Source organism: Manis javanica, chromosome 7 (assembly GCF_040802235.1).
Source record: "Manis javanica isolate MJ-LG chromosome 7, MJ_LKY, whole genome shotgun sequence".
NCBI classification, from domain to species: Eukaryota; Metazoa; Chordata; class Mammalia; order Pholidota; family Manidae; genus Manis; species Manis javanica.
Window position 1 is genome coordinate 104,137,968 of NC_133162.1, and position 20,602 is coordinate 104,158,569.

General features: G+C 48.8%; 1 protein-coding gene across 5 annotated transcripts in view; it reads left to right on the top strand.

Moving 5' to 3' along the window:
• MGAT5 (alpha-1,6-mannosylglycoprotein 6-beta-N-acetylglucosaminyltransferase) overlaps positions 1-19,521 on the top strand; it is a 362,412-nt gene extending 342,891 nt beyond the window's left edge. For all 5 annotated transcript variants that reach the window (XM_037017057.2, XM_037017059.2, XM_037017058.2 and 2 more), the window contains 2 exons: positions 13,729-13,886; positions 18,927-19,521. In XM_037017057.2, coding sequence (XP_036872952.1) covers positions 13,729-13,886; positions 18,927-19,125 — 357 coding nt within the window. In that variant the 3' untranslated portion in view covers positions 19,126-19,521. The remainder of the gene's footprint in view (positions 1-13,728; positions 13,887-18,926) is intronic.
• Positions 19,522-20,602: the final 1,081 nt, after the last annotated feature.

Genomic DNA, 20,602 nt, shown 5'->3' on the forward strand with positions numbered 1-20,602 from the left:
TTGCAAAGGTTAGCTTTTTACTTCTTTGCAGATTTATGCCCTGTGGCTTCTATGCCCAGCACTTGTCTCGAGGTATCTTTACCACCTGGAGGAATTATGATACTCGGTAAATTCGATATGAGGCACGAATTCTGTTTAAGGTTTGTAATTAGGAAGGAAGAAGAAAAGCTATAGATGTAGCATATGAAGGAAACTTGGGAGGATTGATTATTTCTTTGACATATCTTCTTGTATAGTACCTTAAGTATGTATAGGTTTTAAACTACTAACTAATTTGCACACACATACTAACATAATAGGAATACGGTGACATAAACAAAGCAAATCTATAATTACCAGCCATCTCCAGTGAAGCCAAGAAAACCATTTAGGCACCCTAGGCATTTGTGAAAATTTATCTATGATATGATGGATATTGTCCAACTGTACTTGAACCATCAGACAAATTAAAGCAGCCCATTTCTGGGATCTGTTCACATCCCATATGTTCTTTTAACCATAGATAGTCTATAGTCATGAGATTTTGGGGTGCTACAACTTGCACCCCTCCCAACTCCTGGTTGAGTTCCAACAGTACAGATCCAGTCAAATTCGTTGTCTCACTGTATGCACATGCCAGCCTAGACATCTCCCTCCTCCTTCTTATGGCAAGTCCAGGAGACGGTGGGCTGGATGCAGCCACAACCGCAGCATCGTCCGGATCCCTGTGGAGGCTTTTTGATGATCATCCCCTGGCACGAGTCCTCCAGAGAGTGCTGATGCCGGAAGCTCCTCCTCATATCGTATCTTAGTTCATTTTCTGGGTATCCAAGCTAGGCCTTGATCTTCTGCGTAGAAACAAACAGACCCTTTGCCCACACTTTGACATGCCCTCTATACCACTGTGCAGAACTCATTGGAGGTCAGCACACAGTAACTGCTTTCTTTTTTTTTTTTTAATTAAGAGAAAGGAATATTATCAGAAAAGAGTACCTCCATAGCTGATCATCTGACACCCTTTAAGTGATCAACATTAAGGATATTTAAAGCATGCGTTGATCTTTGATTTACCAATAGTTTTATCCTGTTAAGGAGTAATCCCCCTTTTCTTTCTTTCTTTCTTTTTTTTTTTTAAATTTTTAATCTACACTTACCTGAAGAATACTATGTTTACTATGCTCTCCCCTATATCAGGTCCCCCCTAACAACCACATTACGGTTACTGTCCATCAGCTTAGCAAAATGTGGTAGAGTCACTACTTGTCCTCTCTGTGTTGTGCAGCCCACCCTCCCCTTTCTCCCTCCCCCCCATGCATGCTAATCTTAATACCCCCCTTCTTCTTCCCCCCCCTTATCCCTCCCTGCCCACCCATCCTCCCCAGTTCCTTTCCCTTTGGTACCTGTTAGTCCATTTTTGGGTTCTGTAATTCTGCTGCTGTTTTGTTCCTTCAGTTTTTCCTTTGTTCCTATACTCCTCAGATGAGTGAAATCATTTGGTATTTCTCTTTCTCTGCTTGGCTTATTTCACTGAGCATAATACTCTCCAGCTCCATCCATGTTGCTGCAAATGGTTGGATTTTTCCACTTCTTATGGCTGAGTAGTATTCCATTGTGTATATGTACCACATCTTCTTTATCCATTCATCTACAGATGGACATTTAGGTTGCTTCCAATTCTTGGCTATTGTAAATAGTGCTGCGATAAACATAGGAGTGCATCTGTCTTTCTCAAACTTGATTGCTGCGTTCTTAGGGTAAATTCCTAGGAGTGGAATTCCTGGGTCAAATGGTAGGTCTGTTTTGAGCATTTTGATGCACCTCCATACTGCTTTCCACAATGGTTGAACTAATTTACATTCCCACCAGCAGTGTAGGAGGGTTCCCCTTTCTCCACAGCCTCGCCAACATTTGTTGTTGTTTGTCTTTTGGATGGCAGCTATCCTTACTGGTGTGAGGTGATACCTCATTGTAGTTTTAATTTGCATTTCTCTGATAATTAGCGATGTGGAGCATCTTTTCATGTGTCTCTTGGCCACCTGTATTTCTTTTTTGGAGAACTGTCTGTTCAGTTCCTCTGCCCATTTTTTAATTGGGTTATTTGTTTTTTGTTTGTTGAGGCGTGTGAGCTCTTTATATATTCTGGACGTCAAGCCTTTATCAGATCTGTCATTTTCAAATATATTCTCCCATACTGTAGGGTTCCTTTTTGTTCTATTGATGGTGTCTTTCGCTGTACAGAAGCTTTTCAGCTTAATGTAGTCCCACTTGCTCATTTTTGCTGTTGTTTTCCTTGCCCGGGGAGATATGTTCAAGAAGAGATCACTCATGTTTATATCTAAGAGGTTTTTGCCTATGTTTTTTTCCAAGAGTTTAATGGTTTCGTGACTTACATTCAGGTCTTTGATCCATTTTGAGTTTACCTTTGTATATGGGGTTAGACAATGGTCCAGTTTCATTCTCCTACATGTAGCTGTCCAGTTTTGCCAGCACCATCTGTTGAAGAGACTGTCATTTTGCCATTGTATGTCCATGGCTCCTTTATCAAATATTAATTGACCATATATGTTTGGGTTAATTTCTGGGGTCTCTAATCTGTTCCACTGGTCTGTGGCTCTGTTCTTGTGCCAGTACCAAATTGTCTTGATTACTATGGCTTTGTAGTAGAGCTTGAAGTTGGGGAGTGAGATCCCCCCTACTTTATTCTTCTTTTTCAGGATTGCTTTGGCTATTCGGGGTCTTTGGTGTTTCCATATGAATTTTTGAATTATTTGTTCCAATTCATTGAAGAATGTTGCTGGTAATTTGAGAGGGATTGCATCAAATTTGTATATTGCTTTCGGCAGGATGGCCATTTTGACGATATTAATTCTTCCTAGCCATGAGCATGGGATGAGTTTCCATTTATTAGTGTCCCCTTTAATTTCTCTTAAGAGTGACTTGTAGTTTTCAGAGTATAAGTCTTTCACTTCCTTGGTTAGGTTTATTCCTAGGTATTTTATTCTTTTTGATGCAATGGTGAATGGAATTGTTTTCCTGATTTCTCTTTCTATTGATTCGTTGTTAGTGTATAGGAAAGCTACAGATTTCTGTGTGTTGATTTTGTATCCTGCAACTTTGCTGTATTCCGATATCAGTTCTAGTAGTTTTGGAGTGGAGTCTTTAGGGTTTTTTATGTACAGTATCATATCATCTGCAAATAGTGACAGTTTAACTTCTTCTTTACCAATCTGGATTCCTTGTATTTCTTTGTTTTGTCTGATTGCCGTGGCTAGGACCTCCAGTACTATGTTAAATAACAGTGGGGAGAGTGGGCATCCCTGTCTGGTTCCCGATCTCAGTGGAAATGCTTTCAGCTTCTCGCTGTTCAGTATAATGCTGGCTGTGGGTTTATCATATATGGCCTTTATTATGTTGAGGTACTTGCCCTCTATTCCCATTTTGCTGAGAGTTTTTATCATGAATGGATGTTGAATTTTGTCAAATGCTTTTTCAGCATCTATGGAGATGATCATGTGGTTTTTGTCTTTCTTTTTGTTGATGTGGTGGATGATGTTGATGGATTTTCGAATGTTGTACCATCCTTGCATCCCTGGGATGAACCCCACTTGGTCATGGTGTATGATCCTTTTGATATACTGTTGAATTCTGTTTGCTAATATTTTATTGAGTATTTTTGCATCTACATTCATCAGGGATATTGGTCTGTAATTTTCTTTTTTGGTGGGGTCTTTTCCTGGTTTTGGTATTAGGGTGATGTTGGCTTCACAGAATGAGTTTGGGAGTATTCCCTCTTCTTCTATTTTGTGGAACACTTTAAGGAGAATGGGTATTATGTCTTCTCTGTGTGTCTGATAAAATTCCGAGGTAAATCCGTCCGGCCCCGGGGTTTTGTTCTTGGGTAGTTTTTTGATTACTGTTTCAATTTCTTTGCTTGTAATTGGTTTGTTTAACTTTTGTGTTTCTTCCTTGGTCAGTCTTGGGAGGTTGTATTTTTCTAGGAAGTTGTCCATTTCTTCTAGGTTTTCCAGCTTGTTGGCATATAGGTTTTCATAGTAGTCTTTAATAATTCTTTGTATTTCTGTGGAGTCTGTCGTGATTTTTCCATTCTCATTTCTGATTCTGTTGATTTGTGTTGATTCTCTTTTTCTCTTAATAAGTTTGGCTAGAGGCTTATCTATTTTGTTTATTTTCTCAAAGAACCAGCTCTTGGTTTCGTTGATTTTTGCTATTGTTTTATTCTTCTCAATTTTGTTTATTTCTTCTCTGATCTTTATTATGTCCCTCCTTCTGCTGACTTTAGGCCTCATTTGTTCTTCTTTTTCCAGTTTTAATAGTTGTGATGTTAGACTATTCATTTGGGATTGTTCTTCCTTCTTCAAGTGTGCCTGGATTGCTATATACTTTCCTCTTAAGACTGCTTTCGCTGCATCCCACAGAAGTTGGGGCTTAGTGTTGTTGTTGTCATTTGTTTCTATATATTCCTTGATCTCTATTTTGATTTGTTCATTGATCCATTGATTATTTAGTAGCATGTTGTTAAGCCTCCATGTGTTTGTGAGCCTTTTTGTTTTCTTTGTAGAATTTATTTCTACTTTCATACCTTTGTGGTCTGAAAAATTGGTTGGTAGAATTTCAATATTGTGGAATTTACTGAGGCTCTTTTTGTGAGCTAGTATGTGGTCTATTCTGGAGAATGTTCCATGTGCACTTGAGAAGAATGTATATCCTGTTGCTTTTGGATGTAAAGTTCTATAGATGTCTATTAGGTCCATCTGTTCTAGTGTGTTGTTCAGTGCCTGTGTGTCTTTACTTATTTTCTGCCCGGTGGATCTATCCTTTGGGGTGAGTGGTGTGTTGAAGTCTCCTACAATGAATGCATTGCAGTCTATTTCCCTCTTTAGTTCTGTTAGTATTTGCTTCACATATGCTGGTGCTCCTGTATTGGGTGCATATATATTTAGAATGGTTATATCCTCTTGTTGGACTAAGCCCTTTATCATTATGTAGTGGCCTTCTTTATCTCTTGTTACTTTCTTTGTTTTGAAGTCTATTTTGTCTGATATTAGTACTGCAACCCCTGCTTTCTTCTCACTGTTGTTTGCCTGAAATATGTTTTTCCATCCCTTGACTTTTAGTCTATGCTTATCTTTGGGTTTAAGGTGAGTTTCTTGTAAGCAGCATATAGATGGGTCTTGCTTTTTTATCCATTCTATTACTCTATGTCTTTTGATTGGTGCATTAAGTCCATTTACATTTAGGGTGACTATTGAAAGATATGTACTTATTGCCATTGCAGGCTTTAGATTCGTGGTTACCAAAGGTTCAAGGTTAGCTTCTTTAGTATCTTACTGCCTAACTTAGCTCGCTTATTGAGCTGTTATATACACTGTCTGGAGAGTCTTTTCTTCTCTCCCTTCTTATTCCTCCTCCTCCATTCTTCATATGTTGTGTGTTTTGTTCTGTGCTCTTTTTAGGGGTGCTCCCATCTAGAGCAGTCCCTGTAGGATGCCCTGTAGAGGTGGTTTGTGGGAAGCAAATTCCCTCAGCTTTTGCTTGTCTGGGAATTGTTTGATCCCACCATCATATTTAAATGATAGTCGTGCTGGATACAGTATCCTTGGTTCAAGGCCCTTCTGTTTCATTGCATTAAGTATATCATGCCATTCTCTTCTGGCCTGTAGGGTTTCTGTTGAGAAGTCTGATGTTAGCCTGATTGGTTTTCCTTTATAGGTGACCTTTTTCTCTCTAGCTGCCTTTAAAACTCTTTCCTTGTCCTTGATCCTTGCCATTTTAATTATTATGTGTCTTGGTGTTGTCCTCCTTGGATCCTTTCTGTTGGGGGTTTTGTATAATTCCATGGTCTGTTCGATTATTTCCTCCCCCAGTTTGGGGAAGTTTTCAGCAATTATTTCTTCAAAGACACTTTCTATCCCTTTTCCTCTTTCTTCCTCTTCTGGTATCCCTATAATACGAATGTTTTTCCTTTTGTATTGGTCACATATTTCTCTTAGTGTTGTTTCATTCCTGGAGATCCTTTTATCTCTCTCTATGTCAGCTTCTATACGTTCCTGTTCTCTGGCTTCTATTCCTTCAATGGCCTCTTGCATCTTATCCATTCTGCTTATAAATCCTTCCAGGGATTGTTTCACTTCTGTGATCTCTTTCCTGGCATCTGTGATCTCCTTCCGGACTTCATCCCACTGCTCTTGCATTTTTCTCTGCATCTCATCCCATTGCTCTTGCATTTTTTTCTGCATCTCTGTCAGCATGTTCATGATTTTTATTTTGAATTCTTTTTCAGGAAGACTAGTTAGGTCTGTCTCCTTCTCAGGTGTTGTCTCTGTGATCTTTGTCTGCCTGTAGTTTTGCCTTTTCATGGTGATAGAGATAGTTTGCAGAGCTGGTACAAGTGACCGCTGGAAGAGCTTCCCTTCTTGTTGTTTTGTAGCCTTTTCCTGGGAGAATAGCGACCTCTAGTTGCTTGTGCTGGGCAGCTGTGCGCAGACAGGGCTTCTGCTTCCTGCCCAGTTGCTTTGGGGTTTATCTCCGCTGTTGCTGTGGGCTTGGCCTGGCTGGGGCTGTTCCTCCAAAATGGTGGAGCCCCGTTGGAGGGGGAGCAGCCAGGAGACTATTTATCTCCGTAAGGGGCCTCTGTGCTCCCTGCTGCCCAGGGGGTTAGAGTGCCCAGAGATCCCCAGATTCCCTGCTTCTGGTCTAAGTGACCTGTCCTGCCCCTTTAAGATTTCCAAAAAGCACTCTCCAAACCAAAACAACAGCAGCAACAATGAGAGAGGGAACAGAAACAAAGAGAAAAAAAAAAGGAAAAAAAAGGAAAAAACAAGCGATTTTTTTTTTTTTTTTTTTTTGTCCTCAGGTGCCGGTCCCAGGCACCCGCTCACTGGTCCTGCTGCCCTGTCTCCCTAGCACCAGGGTCCCTGTCCTTTCAAGGCTTCCAAAAAGCACCCACCCACCGGTCCCGCAGGGAAGGAACGCTCAATATTCTTTGTCCTCAGGCACTGGTCCCAGGCACCCGCTCACTGGTCCTGCTGCCCTGTCTCCCTAGCACCAGGGTCCCTGTCCTTTCAAGGCTTCCAAAAAGCACCCACCCACCGGTCCCGCAGGGAAGGAACGCTCAATATTCTTTGTCCTCAGGCACTGGTCCCACGCACCCGCTCACTGGTCCTGCTGCCCTGTCTCCCTAGCACCAGGGTCCCTGTCCTTTCAAGGCTTCCAAAAAGCACCCACCCACCGGTCCCGCAGGGAAGGAACGCTCAATATTCTTTGTCCTCAGGCACTGGTCCCACGCACCCGCTCACCGGTCCTGCTGCCCTGTCTCCCTAGTCCCGCCGCCCTGCCTCCCTAGCACCGGGGTCCCTGTCCCTTCAAGGCTTCCAAAAAGCACTCGGCAAAAAGAGAGAAAAAAAAGGGGAAAAACGCGCGATTTCTTCCGTCCTCAGGTGCCGGTCTCAGGCACCCACCCACCGGTCCCACAGGGAAAAACGCGGGATATTCTTTGTCCTCAGGTGCCGGTCCCAGGCACCCGCTCACCAGTCCCGCCGCCCTGCCTCCCTAGCACCGGGGTCCCTGTCCCTTTTAGGCTTCCAAAAAGCACTCGCAGAAAAGAGAAAAAAAAAAGGGGAAAAACGCGCGATTTCCTCTGCCCTCAAGTGCCGGTCTCAGGCACCCGCCCACCAGTCCCGCAGGGAAAAACGGGGGATATTCTTTGTCCTCAGGCGCTGGTCCCAGCCACCCGCTCACCAGTCCCGCCACCATGCCTCCCTAGCACTGGGGTCCCCGTCCCTTCAAGGCTTCCAAAAAGCGCTCGCCAAAAAGAGAAAAAAAAAAAAGGGGAAAAACGCGCGACCTCCTCCGTCCTCAGGCACCGGTCTCAGGCACCCGCCCCCAGGTCTCGCAGGGAGAAACGCGGGATATTCTTTGTCCTCCGGCACTGTTCCCAGGCACCTCCTCACCGGTCCCGCCACCCTGCCTCCCCAGCAACGGGGGCCCGTCCCTCTAAGGCTTCCAAAAAGCGCTCGCCAAAAAAAAAAAAAAAAAAAAAACCGCTCCGGTTTCTCTCCACCCGCCGGGAGCCTGGGGGAGGGGCGCTCGGGTCCCGCCGGGCTGGGGCTTGTATCTTACCCCCTTCACAAGGCGCTGGGTTCTTGCAGGTGTGGATGTGGTCTGGATGTTGTCCTGTGTCCTGTGGTCTCTATTTTAGGAAGATTTTTCTTTGTTATATTTTCATAGCTCTATGTGTTTTTGGGAGGAGATTTCCACTGCTCTACTCACGCCGCCATCTTGGCTCCGCCCCCCTCTGTAACTTTTTAAATGTTGTCATCCCTTATTAGACAGTTTCTGGGCTCAAAAGCTCAGTGCTCAATCTCATTCATGTTCATATGTCCAGCACCCAGCATGGGCTTCAGTAATAGTCTTTTGTAAAGTTTTGAGTGGGTGAATCAGAAATTCTTCAAAGCCAACATAAGATATGAGTGTTTGATAGAGATTTGTTGAACTAAGAAGCATGGATCTGGCCTGAGGCCATTCTGTCCCCTGCACTTTGCAGAGCTTCCTAACTGTCTTTCTGCCTCTGCCATCTCTTCTCAGTGCAGCAAATCCTGTCACTCCTCTGCCTGTAACTCTCCACTGTCTTCCATCCCACTTCAAGGGAAAAGCAAAGCTTGAAGTGGGCCCACAAAGCTCTATGTGTGAAACCTCCCAGACCGAGTCTCCTCCTCCATCTGGCCCCTAACACACACACACACTCGGGTCCAGCCCTGTGGAACGCTGTACCCCTCCTGGAACATGCTAGACACTCCGTTGTCAGAGCCTCTGGTCTTGGCCTGCCTCTGCCCAGGATGCCCCTCCCAGGTGCATGACTTCCTCGGGTCTTTTCTCAAATGCCACCTTCTCAGTAATGCCTTATCTGCATACCCTCTGCCCCAGTCTTGATCCTTTTTCCTTACTTCAGTCTTTCCTGGGACACTTAACACCTTGTAAACATTATATAAAGCTTATTCATTGGGTTCTTCTGTCTCCCTCATTGAATATAAGCTCTATAAAGGCACATGTTTTGGCTTCTCTTTTTTTTCACCCAGTCATTCCCAAGGCCTACACAAGTCCCTTGCACATAGTAAGAGCCAACCCACAGATGGTGTATTCCTATTAGGCACTTTTTTTAGCACCTATACATTATAGTAGTCCCCTCTTATCCCAGGAGAATATGTTCCAAAACCCTCAGTGGATGGTATTGAGTCCTATATATACTGTTTTTTCCTATGCTTATGGTCTTCCTTCCCATACATATGATAAAGTTTAATTTATAAGTTGTAAATTAGGCACAGTAAGATATTGATAGGTAATAATAAAGTAGAATAATTATACTATAATGAAAGTTATATGAATGTGGTCTCTCAAAATACCGTATTGTTCTCACCCCCTTTCTTCTTATGTGAGATGATAAACTTCCTATGTGATGACATGAGGAAGATGAATGATGTAGGCATTGCAACACAGCATCAGGCTGCCACGGACCTGGTGATGATATATCCAAAGGCAGATCATCTGCTTCCAGACTGCGGTTGACCATGGGTAACAGAAACCATGGAAGGCAAAACCTTGGATAAGAGGGGACCCCTGTATAATTAACCGAATCCCCTTTTATGTGAGGTAGGAATAGATAAGTTCTTCATTTTAGGAGAAAACTGAAGAACAGAACGATTACACGACTAGCCCAGATCATTCAGCTGGTAAATGGAGGAGTGAAGTTCAAATCCAAGCTCTTAACACTTATACCTTTGTGCTTCTTAGCAAATATTTTGTTGCATGAATGAATCGGTAAGTGAGTGTTTACGGCGAGGAGACAAGGCAAGTTGGCAGTGCCTGTGCTGAGGCTGAATGACGCAGAAGACCTCCAGCCTTCCCCTTAGATGTGAAAGCAGGCACAGAGAGCTTGAGGGACATCTGTGAAGTCCTACAGCTGGGGCCAGAATCAGAAGCCCGCTCCCCCTGCTCCCTCCTGCCTTAACCTGGTGGCATGCTGAGCAGGGACACCTTTAGGCCTCTCTTCAGTTTTACCACCTTCAAGCTTCCAGTTAGTTCTAAGCCTTAAGAAGGTGCTGCTGCTATTCTTACTATTTCTGGTCCTACTGACCCCCAAAACAGACTGCTGAGAGATGCCGGACCAGCCCCCAGTGGGCCGCAAGCAAGCCTGACGGGCCCTTTCTCCTGTGTGACTGAACCAAACTCACCTGTTGAAGAGAGCCTCAAGTGGCTTACTAAGAAATGAGCAAATGGGGCGAGTCCACCATGCAGCATATCCTGCCGTGGTTGAAGCAAGGTGCAGGGCACTTTTCCAGGCCAGCCCTGGCTTTTGTAGATGCCAGGCCTGCAGTGCGTCCAGCCTCTGCACAGGCTACAGGCAGCCCCTCCTCAGAGGCTGGTGAGCATCAGTGGAGCACCTGCTGTTTGCCAGCCTTCCGCCCAGCTCCACCCCTTACACAGTGTGTGAGCACCACTCTCTGCAGTCACCATCGACATCACCCACTCCTCACCATAAACCTGAAGCTCAGTCTCACCCCCGCCCTCACATCAGAGCCGGATCCTCACTGTAACCATAAACATATCCTGTCCTTACACCTTATAGAACACCTAAACATAAACCCTAGCCCTGTCCCCTGGATCTGACCCTTCATCAGAATCAACCCCGCAACCCTGAAGCTCAATCTATTGCCCACACATTAGAGCTGGACCCTGACTCTAACAGTAAAACTATTCATCCAGGTGTGGAGGCAAGACCAGATGGTGGCAAACGCCCCAAGCTCCCTGGTGGAAGAGCTTCACAGCTGGCCTGACATGAAGCACAGTCTTGGCTGCATCACCTCCTCATCCAACAGCAGAATCTTTCTCTTCATTTCGGTTGTACCCCTTTGGCTGCTTCACATACCACACAATGCTGAGAATGAATAAGAAGCAGTTTCTTATGACTCTGCCAGACTCACTGGGTGTGGTGATACCCTCAGCTCTGCCTGTAGTTGTCACATAAGAAGAAACATTCTGTGGTCTTTCCATAAGCTCTGGAAGCCAAAGTTTGAGCCTTCAGCTGTTGTGGGCTTCCAGCTTCCCAGCCTAATCCAGGGCTGGGCCAGGCTAAGTCCTGGAAGCAAAGAGAAAAATTCTCACTTGGCTTCTACTGATGTAGACAATCAATCTGATCTGGATTTCTTTGATGTTAGCCTGACTGATTATGCACTTTGGTATACACTGGATTTAAAATCTCTTTGTTCTATAGTTAATGGCTATGGAGATTATCAGATTGCTCCTGAAGAATTATAGGCAAGGTTGCTTGTATTAACTAGCCAGAAGGACAAACAACAAAAGAGCAACATTTACTGTATCCAAATGTCTGTCCACGCCCTCAGCTCTGAGCAACAATAACTACATTCATCATTGTCTTTTCTTCTTTCTATCTGATGGCAGCCATCCTCATGGGATGGGCAGAGTGTAAAAGGCAAGCCAGCAAGCTCCCATATGCTCCAGGTAACAGTGACAGCTGCCAGCGAACACCGTGTCTCCACCGGGTCTGTATGGCCACGCCGTCACCCTTAGTAAGCACCTGAATTGTGCACAGTATCATCACGAATCTGATGAGGCAAATAAGGGTCTTCTGCTTCCTTTCAGAAAATGAAGCTGAATCCGGAATCTCTAACTAGTCTAGAATATTCCTCTCACCTTTGAATTACTCTTAAGAATCCCATTTTCAGCTGATAGGAATCCATATTCCAGGTTTTCTCCCAGCTGTGCAGTGAAGGGTTTGTTAACCGCCAAGCTCACTCAGGCCCAGACAGTTGCATCCCCTCCTCACAGGATCCTGTGACGTGGAGCCGACAGTGGGTCCGCCTCACTCTGGGGGCCCCATCCCTGCTCTGAGGAGCCTGGAGCAGGGGCCAGCACTGAGCGCTCACTACTGGCCTTCGTCAGCATGCGCCCCTTTCAGGAAGGAGGCGAAGCAGGAGCTACAGGGAATGAGCAGTGGCAGCATCTTCATTTTCTCTGATGAGGAGATTGAGGCCTCAGGACGTTATTTCACCCAAAGGCTCACAGTCAGCAAAGAAGGCTGACTAGACCCTCAGAGCCAGCTGCCTGCAGAGCCTGGAGTACATTTCGCTTTGCAATTCGTGGTTTTCTTTATTCACTAAAAGTAATATAAGCACAGGTTAAAAAAGCAACACAAGCAATGCAGAAGGGCCACGTGGCTGCATGCACCTCCCTGTGAGGGGATGGGGCAGATACGGTCCTCCTGCAGCACTCCCAGTGACAGATAGGGTAGAGCAAGAAACGGGCCCTCTGCCTGCCCAGTTCTGGGAGACCCAGGCCCTGAGATTATTAATCAGCTCTTCTCCACACAGAGTGGGGGAAAGGAAACATGAGGAAAAATAAAATATTCCAGAGGGACATACAGTGAAAAGTAAATTTCCTTGCCCCTGCTGACCCTGTTACTCCCTTTCCCAACCAGGGGTATTCTTGTGGGAGCCTATACATGTTTCTATGTGTCTGTTTTCTCTTCTTTGCTTGACACAAATGGAAACACAGTGTCTGCCATCCTTCATCTGCTACTCTCACTTCTCAGTAGTCCTGGGGATGTTTCCATGTCAGTGCATAGAAACCTGCTGCATTTTTTGGTATTATACTGCTGTAGCACTCTGTGCCCTGGGTTGGCTTCTTCGTGGAGTAAATTCCTGCAAGTGGAATCCAGAGCCCGGGACACTCCCCACTAGGCACTGCTGAGGGCTAGCCTGCCCCATGAGGAGATAAACACGCATGGCTCTTCCGGTGCCTACTGCTCAGACTGCACCTTCTGCAGCTTGGGATCCGGAGGAACAGGGGTAGGGCTCCAAGGACACCGTGTCGGCAGAGCAAGCTCTGGAGCCGGTGGTGTATGAGTCCGCACCGCTGAGACCTACTCAGCGGAAATGAAAGCTGGGGCCCCAGGTCAGAGAGTTGCCCACTCCTTGCCTGCCCTCTCCTTGTCCCCACTCCATCTTCCTGCCCACCAGCCAGGCTGCTCGTTCATCCGCTGCCCAGGTGACCCACTGCCTGCCCTGGCTCTTCCTTGGAGGTGCTGGTTGCCCCCACTCCCTCTAGGTCTCACTGCATTCAGCACGCCCCACTAAGGATCCAGCTTAGTGTGCACTGTAATTGTTTCCAGCCAGCAAGCACAGAGTCCTACCAAGGCCAGGACCCGCTATAGGGTCTGCCAGCGCCGCCTTCAGCTCCTTGCTGTGCTCCTGCACTTCAGCACTGCAACTAGCATCCACTAAACAGTGCCATAGTAGGTAACTGCCAAATTATGTAGACCCTGAAAATGTCTTTGGAATTAGAGCAGAGCAAACAAAGCAGCTGGTGAAGATTTGCCTGGAGATGGGCCTTCAAGGGTGGAGGCTTGACTAGCTAGCTGGCTATGATAATGACTAACCACTGTGACTAGCAGGCATGGCACCGTGCATGTGATGTGTTACCGCCCATCGTCCAGCCCTGTGTGGGGGATGCTGTGTCCACTGGGTAGACAGGTGAGGACCTGGCCCAGGGCTGTTCTAGCCTAGCCCAGTTATCACCCCAAGTCTGTCTGGCTCCCGCATCCTACCCCGGTATTCCTGTCACATCAGGCACCTCCCTTGTTGGGACTGTTTGGCAGGCTGGGGATCCGCACTTGAGTCCTTGGTCTATTGGCTGATGGCTTCATTGTCATTCCAGGACTTCTGCCACGGACAAGTGATGTGGCCCCCACTCAGTGCCCTGCAGGTAAAGCTTGCTGAGCCCAGGCAGTCCTGCAAGCAGGTGTGCCAGGAGAACCAGCTCATCTGTGAGCCTTCCTTCTTCCAGCACCTCAACAAGGACAAGGACATGCTGAAGTAAGTGCTGTGGGTGGGGGGCAGTGCTCCACCTCCTGCTCACAGAGTCTAATTGAGAGGGACAGGGTCTTCATTTCCAGATCTGTGAGCTGTTGGGATAAGGTGTGGAAAGGGGGGACAGGTTGCAGTATTTTCCCACCCAGGAAAACCCAGCATTTTTATTGTTAAGTAGATGAATTCACCTGCTATTCTGATATTTTTATAATTTGAATGGGACTATTGTCTTTGCGTGAACAATGCTGTGTCTGGGCTTAGAGACTGTGGGATGTGTTCACGCTGCTCATGTTAGACCCATGAACCATGGGAGTGGAGATGGGCATGGAACCATGAGCATGGATAGACCCACCCCTCGGAGAAGCCAGCTCCGCAGGGGCCCCTAGTGGAGTCTAAGCAGTGCAGGTGGTAGGTGACAGTCTTCGACCCTGGAATCAGAAAGGAATGAGAAATACACGCAAGGAGCTGGCATAGAATTGTTCACAGCCACATTCCCCTTCCGCAGCCCCGGCCCTGTTTGCACTTTATCCCAGCACCTTTGCTGTGTGGTGCATTCCAGGGCGGTAAGCAGGCCTGACTCTGCCAGGTCCCTTAGCAGGGAGGTGGGTGCAGCCCTGGAACCCAGGCCAGAGCTGAAGCAGGAGGGCCTTTCTGTGCTGCTTGCAGTTTCACCCTCCTGCCTGCAGCACTTGCAGTGGAGCCATCCATTGCCCGTTGCACTGGCATTTTGAGTTTGGTGTTTGCAGGTGAGGTTTCTTTTGGCCTCTAACTCATGTCCCCTATTAGTGCAAAACCTGTGCTCCCAATTTTGGGAGCCCCCCTGGGCCACCTACTGCTTAATTACCTAACCTCCCTTCCCTAACATTTGGCTGTAACTGGGAGGCTTCCCCTATGAGATTTGCCCTCCCAGTCCTGGCTATTCAGGAGAGCAGCAGTCCTGCTCCCCCCTCCAAGAACACATTTAGGGATGGAGCAGACTCGGCTCACACTGGCTTTACGTCCTATTAGAACTGTTGGCCACTGGTTTTCTCTGCACAGTGGTCTGAGCTGGCCTTCTGTTGTTTATAAGTCTTACTATTTTCAAATGTGTATAAAACTCTTTTTGGAGAGAGAACGTGGCCTCTGGCATTGGTGTACAGAGAAGCTCCCCTGAGCGGGGTGTGGGGAATGCTCTAGTTCCCCATTCTTTTTATGTAAAGACTGGGTTCAGAGGCTGCCTTGAATCTACCATCAAAACAAAAGCCTGGCCAGCAGAAAGTGTGGCACCTGCCCTGCAACCAGTGAGACCTCAGTGAGAGGGTGTGGTGGTCTGATATTTATGGAAAGACTACAATGGTCCAAAAGCTTCCATTTCCTAGGGTTTCAGGAGGTGTGTCCCATCCGCTCCCTTTGCGAACAGCTCTTGTAGAAACGTGGCTTTTTGAGAGCCCCACGTATTGCTGTCTGTTTGTATCAGAAGTCTGGAGTCTCTGGGGATAGACTAGGGACTGTACACACAAACTGTCTCCGTGCAGTCCCCAGCCCCACCTCTGGAGGAGGAAGTATGAGAAGCTGAGCCCAGGAATGGAGCTCAAACGTTCTTCTCATCAGCACAGCCCTCCTCAGCTAGGCAGGGGTGTCAGTGGGCCAGTTTGCTTTGTTCTGTCAATCTTCTCACCTATCAAATGGGGACATAGGGTGACAGTGAGCTACTGTGCCACTCACGCTGAAGACTGAGCAGAAGGGCGTCTTCTCCCAGAGAATTTTGGGCAGCAGAGGAGGCCCAAGGCCACCCGGCTAAGACCGAAAAAGCCAGCCCCTCCCTGGCTACCTGTACTTACCGTGCAGAGCCCAGGACAGCAGAGGCTTTGGGGTGGGGCTGTCCTGCAGCCAGGCCCAGTGCTGTGAGGGTGCTCCCACCCCCATTGTAGATATGTGGGTTTTCTGCCAAGGAGGCTGCAGTGAATGCTAATTTTGCAGTAAAGCTGCCTGAAATTAATTCTCCAAATGTAAGAGCCCTATTGAATGCTTTATTCCTGCATCTGTAAATGCTGATAATGTAAAACCCTAGCTACCTGGCAGTGTGTTGAGTGCCTCCCCAGCATGAGGCAACCCTGGCCCAGCCACATGCACAGCCATTTAGCCCTGAGAGGCTCCTACCAACCATGCTGTTCTTCTCCAGCTTGGGGCCTGGTTCTGCACTTAAGCTCCTCTCAGTGTTTGGGTGTCCACATTCTTGAAGAACCACCTCCCCTCGTTGTGTAGGATGAATTTATATCACACAGATCAGGCCTTTTGTGGCATCCCATGCTGCCGTCTTGAATCAGGGACTCAGGCCATTATCTTTGAGCTCCTATCACGCCAGCCATGATAGACGTGTTGGAGAGGTGAACCAGACTCACATGCACAGAGCATGCATGGCTCAGATGTGACCTGACCCTGACCCAAGGCAGGGGGTTCTGGAGGGCAGAGGTCCTGGGAAGGGCTGGAGTCCACGTGGCCGAGGGGGAGGACTTCAGCCCCATGAATAGGAACATGTCTCAAGTATAAGACCTTGTTTATAATTTTGCTACCTTCCCAACTTGTATCTTCTAAAATATTAAATCATTGACTTTGGGGTGCCTTTTTGAAGAAGAGGAGTTGCAGGCCGTGAAGTCTAGGCTGTGAGCACTTTCATGCTTGAAAGGAAGGAGGTGGCCCTGAGTGAGTCATCCTGGGGGAGTTTAAGGGACCTCGGCGGAAACGGGGTGGGAATAAGCAGGAAAGGGGTGGGGAAGGAAAGGAACTCCAGGGCAGGACAGGTGGGAGGGGCAGGACCAGCGGGCAGGCCCTGCTTCCACCCCTTCATCCTGTGTGCGTCCTTCCATGTGTCCGGAGGGATGGGTGTCTTCTGCCCTCCCAGGAAGCAGGCAGTCCCATGGGAAGGGGGAGCTTTGCCATTTTATTCTTCAAGGACCATAAAATGTAAACCAGGGGCTCTGAAGCCTCACACCCATCCTGTAGGAGAAGCTGTTTAGGCCCACTGGGGAGAGGTTGGCACCGCAGGGGCCTGCAGACAGGAAAGGGCACGCTGCACCAGGGGCCTTGAGTGGGAGTAGGACAGGCAGTGTGTGACACAGACGTCGCAGGAACAGAGGGGCAGGAGCAGGGACATGCACATCCTGAAAAGGCGAGGGACTTAGCCGTGGGGACTGAGCATTGCTGGGCTGCTTTCTGGATGCACTCCAGCAACTGGGGAAAGTCACCTCACCTCTCTGATGACTGTGCTCACTAGTTAAGTAAGGATGCCGGAGTGGCCTTCCTGAGGATCCAGGGCTGAGGGACAGGAAGCTGCACACAGAGAGCTCCCTGGGGGCTAAGGTGTTGGATGGCATCCAGAAGTGATGGGAGCCATGTGCGTCCACAGCACCCTATCAGCAGAACCTTTGAGGAGGCACCTATGGTTCCAGGGCACATCTGCTGCCTGAGCACTTAGTGGTGGCTTTGGACATCGTCCCTGGGAAGGCTTCTTCCACTGCAGCCTCAGTTGAGCTGTGCTCACACATGGGTGGCTGGGCCTGGCATCTGAGCCCCAGTGACTGGTGGCAGGAGCAGGAGGGTTTCTTTGTGGCTCCCGACAGCTACAGCCTTTGCCATGAGGTCTGAGACTAGTTATAGCAATTTCCACGCTCCTGGTTAGCAGTGTACCAGGCAGATGGCTTGAGTTAAGACACAGCAACTGCCATAATTCACCTAAATAAATAGCATAAGCATAAACCTGTTTCCGAAGGTCACATTCCATATGGAAACCATTAATGGACAGTCATACTCTGGGACCCTTTCTGTGGGTTCGCCTCAGGGATATCCTGTGAAGGACCTGGTAGTCCCAAATCTCTGACTCGGTTTTCCTTAAGGAAATCCCTAATACCTCTGCTTCCTGCCCTCGGCTTCATGGTCCCTGACCTTAACCCTTTGGGTGCCTCCATCTCCCAGCAGGTACCCAAGACCAGAGGTGTTAGGGCCTTTAGAGAAGTCGCAGAGCTCTCTGGTGCCTGCAGGAGTAAGATAAGAGAGGGTCCACCCTCCTGAGCTGTCAGCAAACTCACCAGAAGCCCCAGCAGGTGGGGGGATCACCCGGGGGCAGGCACAGGCCAGGCAGTTAGTGGGCTGGAGGAACTGGGGACAGGAGTAATGGGAGTGTGATGCTTTCCCCCAGCGTTTGGGAGTTTTCCAGCAGCAGCGGGAAACCCAGAGCTGCCTACCTGTGTGCCCACCGTGTCAGCAAAAATTAAGGCTTCTGTGAACAAAGCAAAATGGAAGCGGTTGGCATGTGTAAATTCACAACATAGGGCAAGGGAGGAAGGTGGCATGGCCCAACCAGTGTCTGCCAGGGTAGGGTGGTCATGGTGATGACTGTTACAGTGACAGCAGGTGCCCCTTAGTGTTACCCAGAGCGAGGCTCTGCTGGGAGCTCTCCCACGCTCGTGTGACTCCTGCACCTCCCCTGTGAGGTAAGGATTTTTATCCCCATTTCACAGAAGAGGAAACTGAACCACAGAGAGGCTCAGTCATTTGTTCAGGTCACACAGCATGTAAGAGATGAAGCTGGGACTGAAACGCAGCTCTGCCTGGCACCCTACACCTTCTCTGAATTGGGCCCATTCCTGGACACCGAGTGAGGCCTCTGTCTAATGGGGGAGTCAAGAGGGTGGGATCCGTGTAAAACAAGGCCGCCAGGGTCTCCAGCCCACAGACAGTTCAGCTGTTGAGGAGACGGCAGAGGAGCAGGCGCACAGGGTTCTCACCAGGGCCTCCATCCACCCCACTGAGCGGCTTCCAGTTTATCCCATTACGGACTGCTTCAGGGAGCAGCCTGGAACGCACGTCCCACGCACACCCCCACACACGCACCTTTCTGGATCCTGGTTGCCCAGTGGCAGCCAGTCGGCGGGTCAGAGGCCGGCGGCCATTCATTCCCAGAACGGGAGGACCAGATGTGCTCCTCGCCCCTCGGGAGGGCGGCCCGACAGGGCTTGTGGCGAGAACGGCCCCTCATCGCCACCCCACGTGCTTTGTCTTCCTCTTCAGGTACGAGGTGGTCTGCCGAAGCTCAGAGCTGGCCAAGGACATCCTGGTGCCCTCCTTTGACCCCAAGAACAAGCACTGTGTGTTTCAAGGTGACCTCCTGCTGTTCAGCTGTGCGGGTGCCCACCCCGGGCGCCAGCGGATCTGCCCCTGCCGGGACTTCATTAAGGGCCAGGTGGCGCTCTGTGAAGACTGTCTATAGCGGCCACAGGCTGGGCCGCACGCACGCACTCTGCTGGGGAAACCTGGCTCCAGCCCCTTGGGGCAGGCCGGGGGCAAACAGGGTTCAGGGACTGTCTCCAGAGCCTGAACGTTTTGGTGGAAGGTTTTGATTTGGTATTGCTACTACTGCGGTCAGAGCACTGCAGTGGGGTTTTCGTCAAACAAAATGAGAGCAGATGTCAGGCCAGGAGCCTGGCTTCTCCCTGGCACAACTTTATTTTATTTTTTGAGGAGCAGCTGTAGGGAGACTGTCAATGCAGCTGCTCCCAGGTAGCAAGAGTCTCACGATTCACTTAAAACGAAAAGACCAGAGGAGTTGAGCTGGTTGGAAAGAACTTTGTATGGGAACATTCCTAGACCCATTAATTTATTTATTTGGGAGGGAGGGCGGGGGAGTGGGGGAGGGCCAAGAGGGATAGATCACACGTCTTGTTCCTTTGATTTTCCACTGTTTACCATCCACCTTCACTGTATTATTCCTGTCTACTTCAGGCAGGGGGCAGGAGGGAAAGACGGGGTGCACTGTGGGGCTGGGGGTGGTGGCACCAAAGTGGATGGTGGCAGAACAAAAAAATCTGTGTGCTTGACAGATGGCAGCTAGAGGATAGGCCCCCCAGGAATGGGGGGGCATGCCTGTGTCATCCTGAGGGACCAAAGGTGGGGCTGCCTTACAGTCAGAGGCAGCTGTCGCCCGTGCCTCCCCACAACACACAGCTCCTTTCCAGTCAAGACCCCTTTAGGAAGGACATGAACTATCCGGGAACTGGCATTTGCTAGTTGGTGGCAATTAATCCCTCCCTCCTCTGGAAGGAGGAGAGTAGAAATGTGAGACTGAAGAAGCTACTCTTGGACTTGAAGGTTGTGTTTATTTGCCTTGTAAGAGGGTTGTCTGAGCTGGAACTGGGACAGGAGAGAAACTGGCTCCGAACAACCACCGGCAGAGCGGGGCTCCAGACAGGTGGGCTGGCGTCACATTCCCTCTTACAGTTGGTATCACTGAAGTCCAGGAATGGGGCTCTCTCGTGCGCTTGGTGTTGGTGGGGAAGCGGGGCTGGGCCAGGATGAACGTGCTGTGCTGTCCTGGCCAGCCCACATGGTATGGGAGTGGATTGCAAGGGGCAGGGGACTGGTGCTGGCATTACGCCAGGCATGAACATGGAGGGGGATGAGCCAGTTGGCAGGTCAGTGTGGTCAGACTCATTGGGCCCCCCCTTCCCAGCCCTAGAGTCCCCGGGCTCTGCCTTTGTGTGAGATGCCCACTCCACCCAGCCCTGCCTCTGCACTCAGGGTAGAAGGGTGTTTGCTGTACCGCCCCTGGCATCTCCGTGCTGGGAGGAGGGAGCCCTCTCCTCCCTCTCGCAGGACGTCCCCTTTGAGAGCTATCGTGACCCACCCAGACCTCACTGGGGGCGTGAGGGCCTTGGTCTCATAGCTCTGTGTTCTGCCCCGGTGGCTAT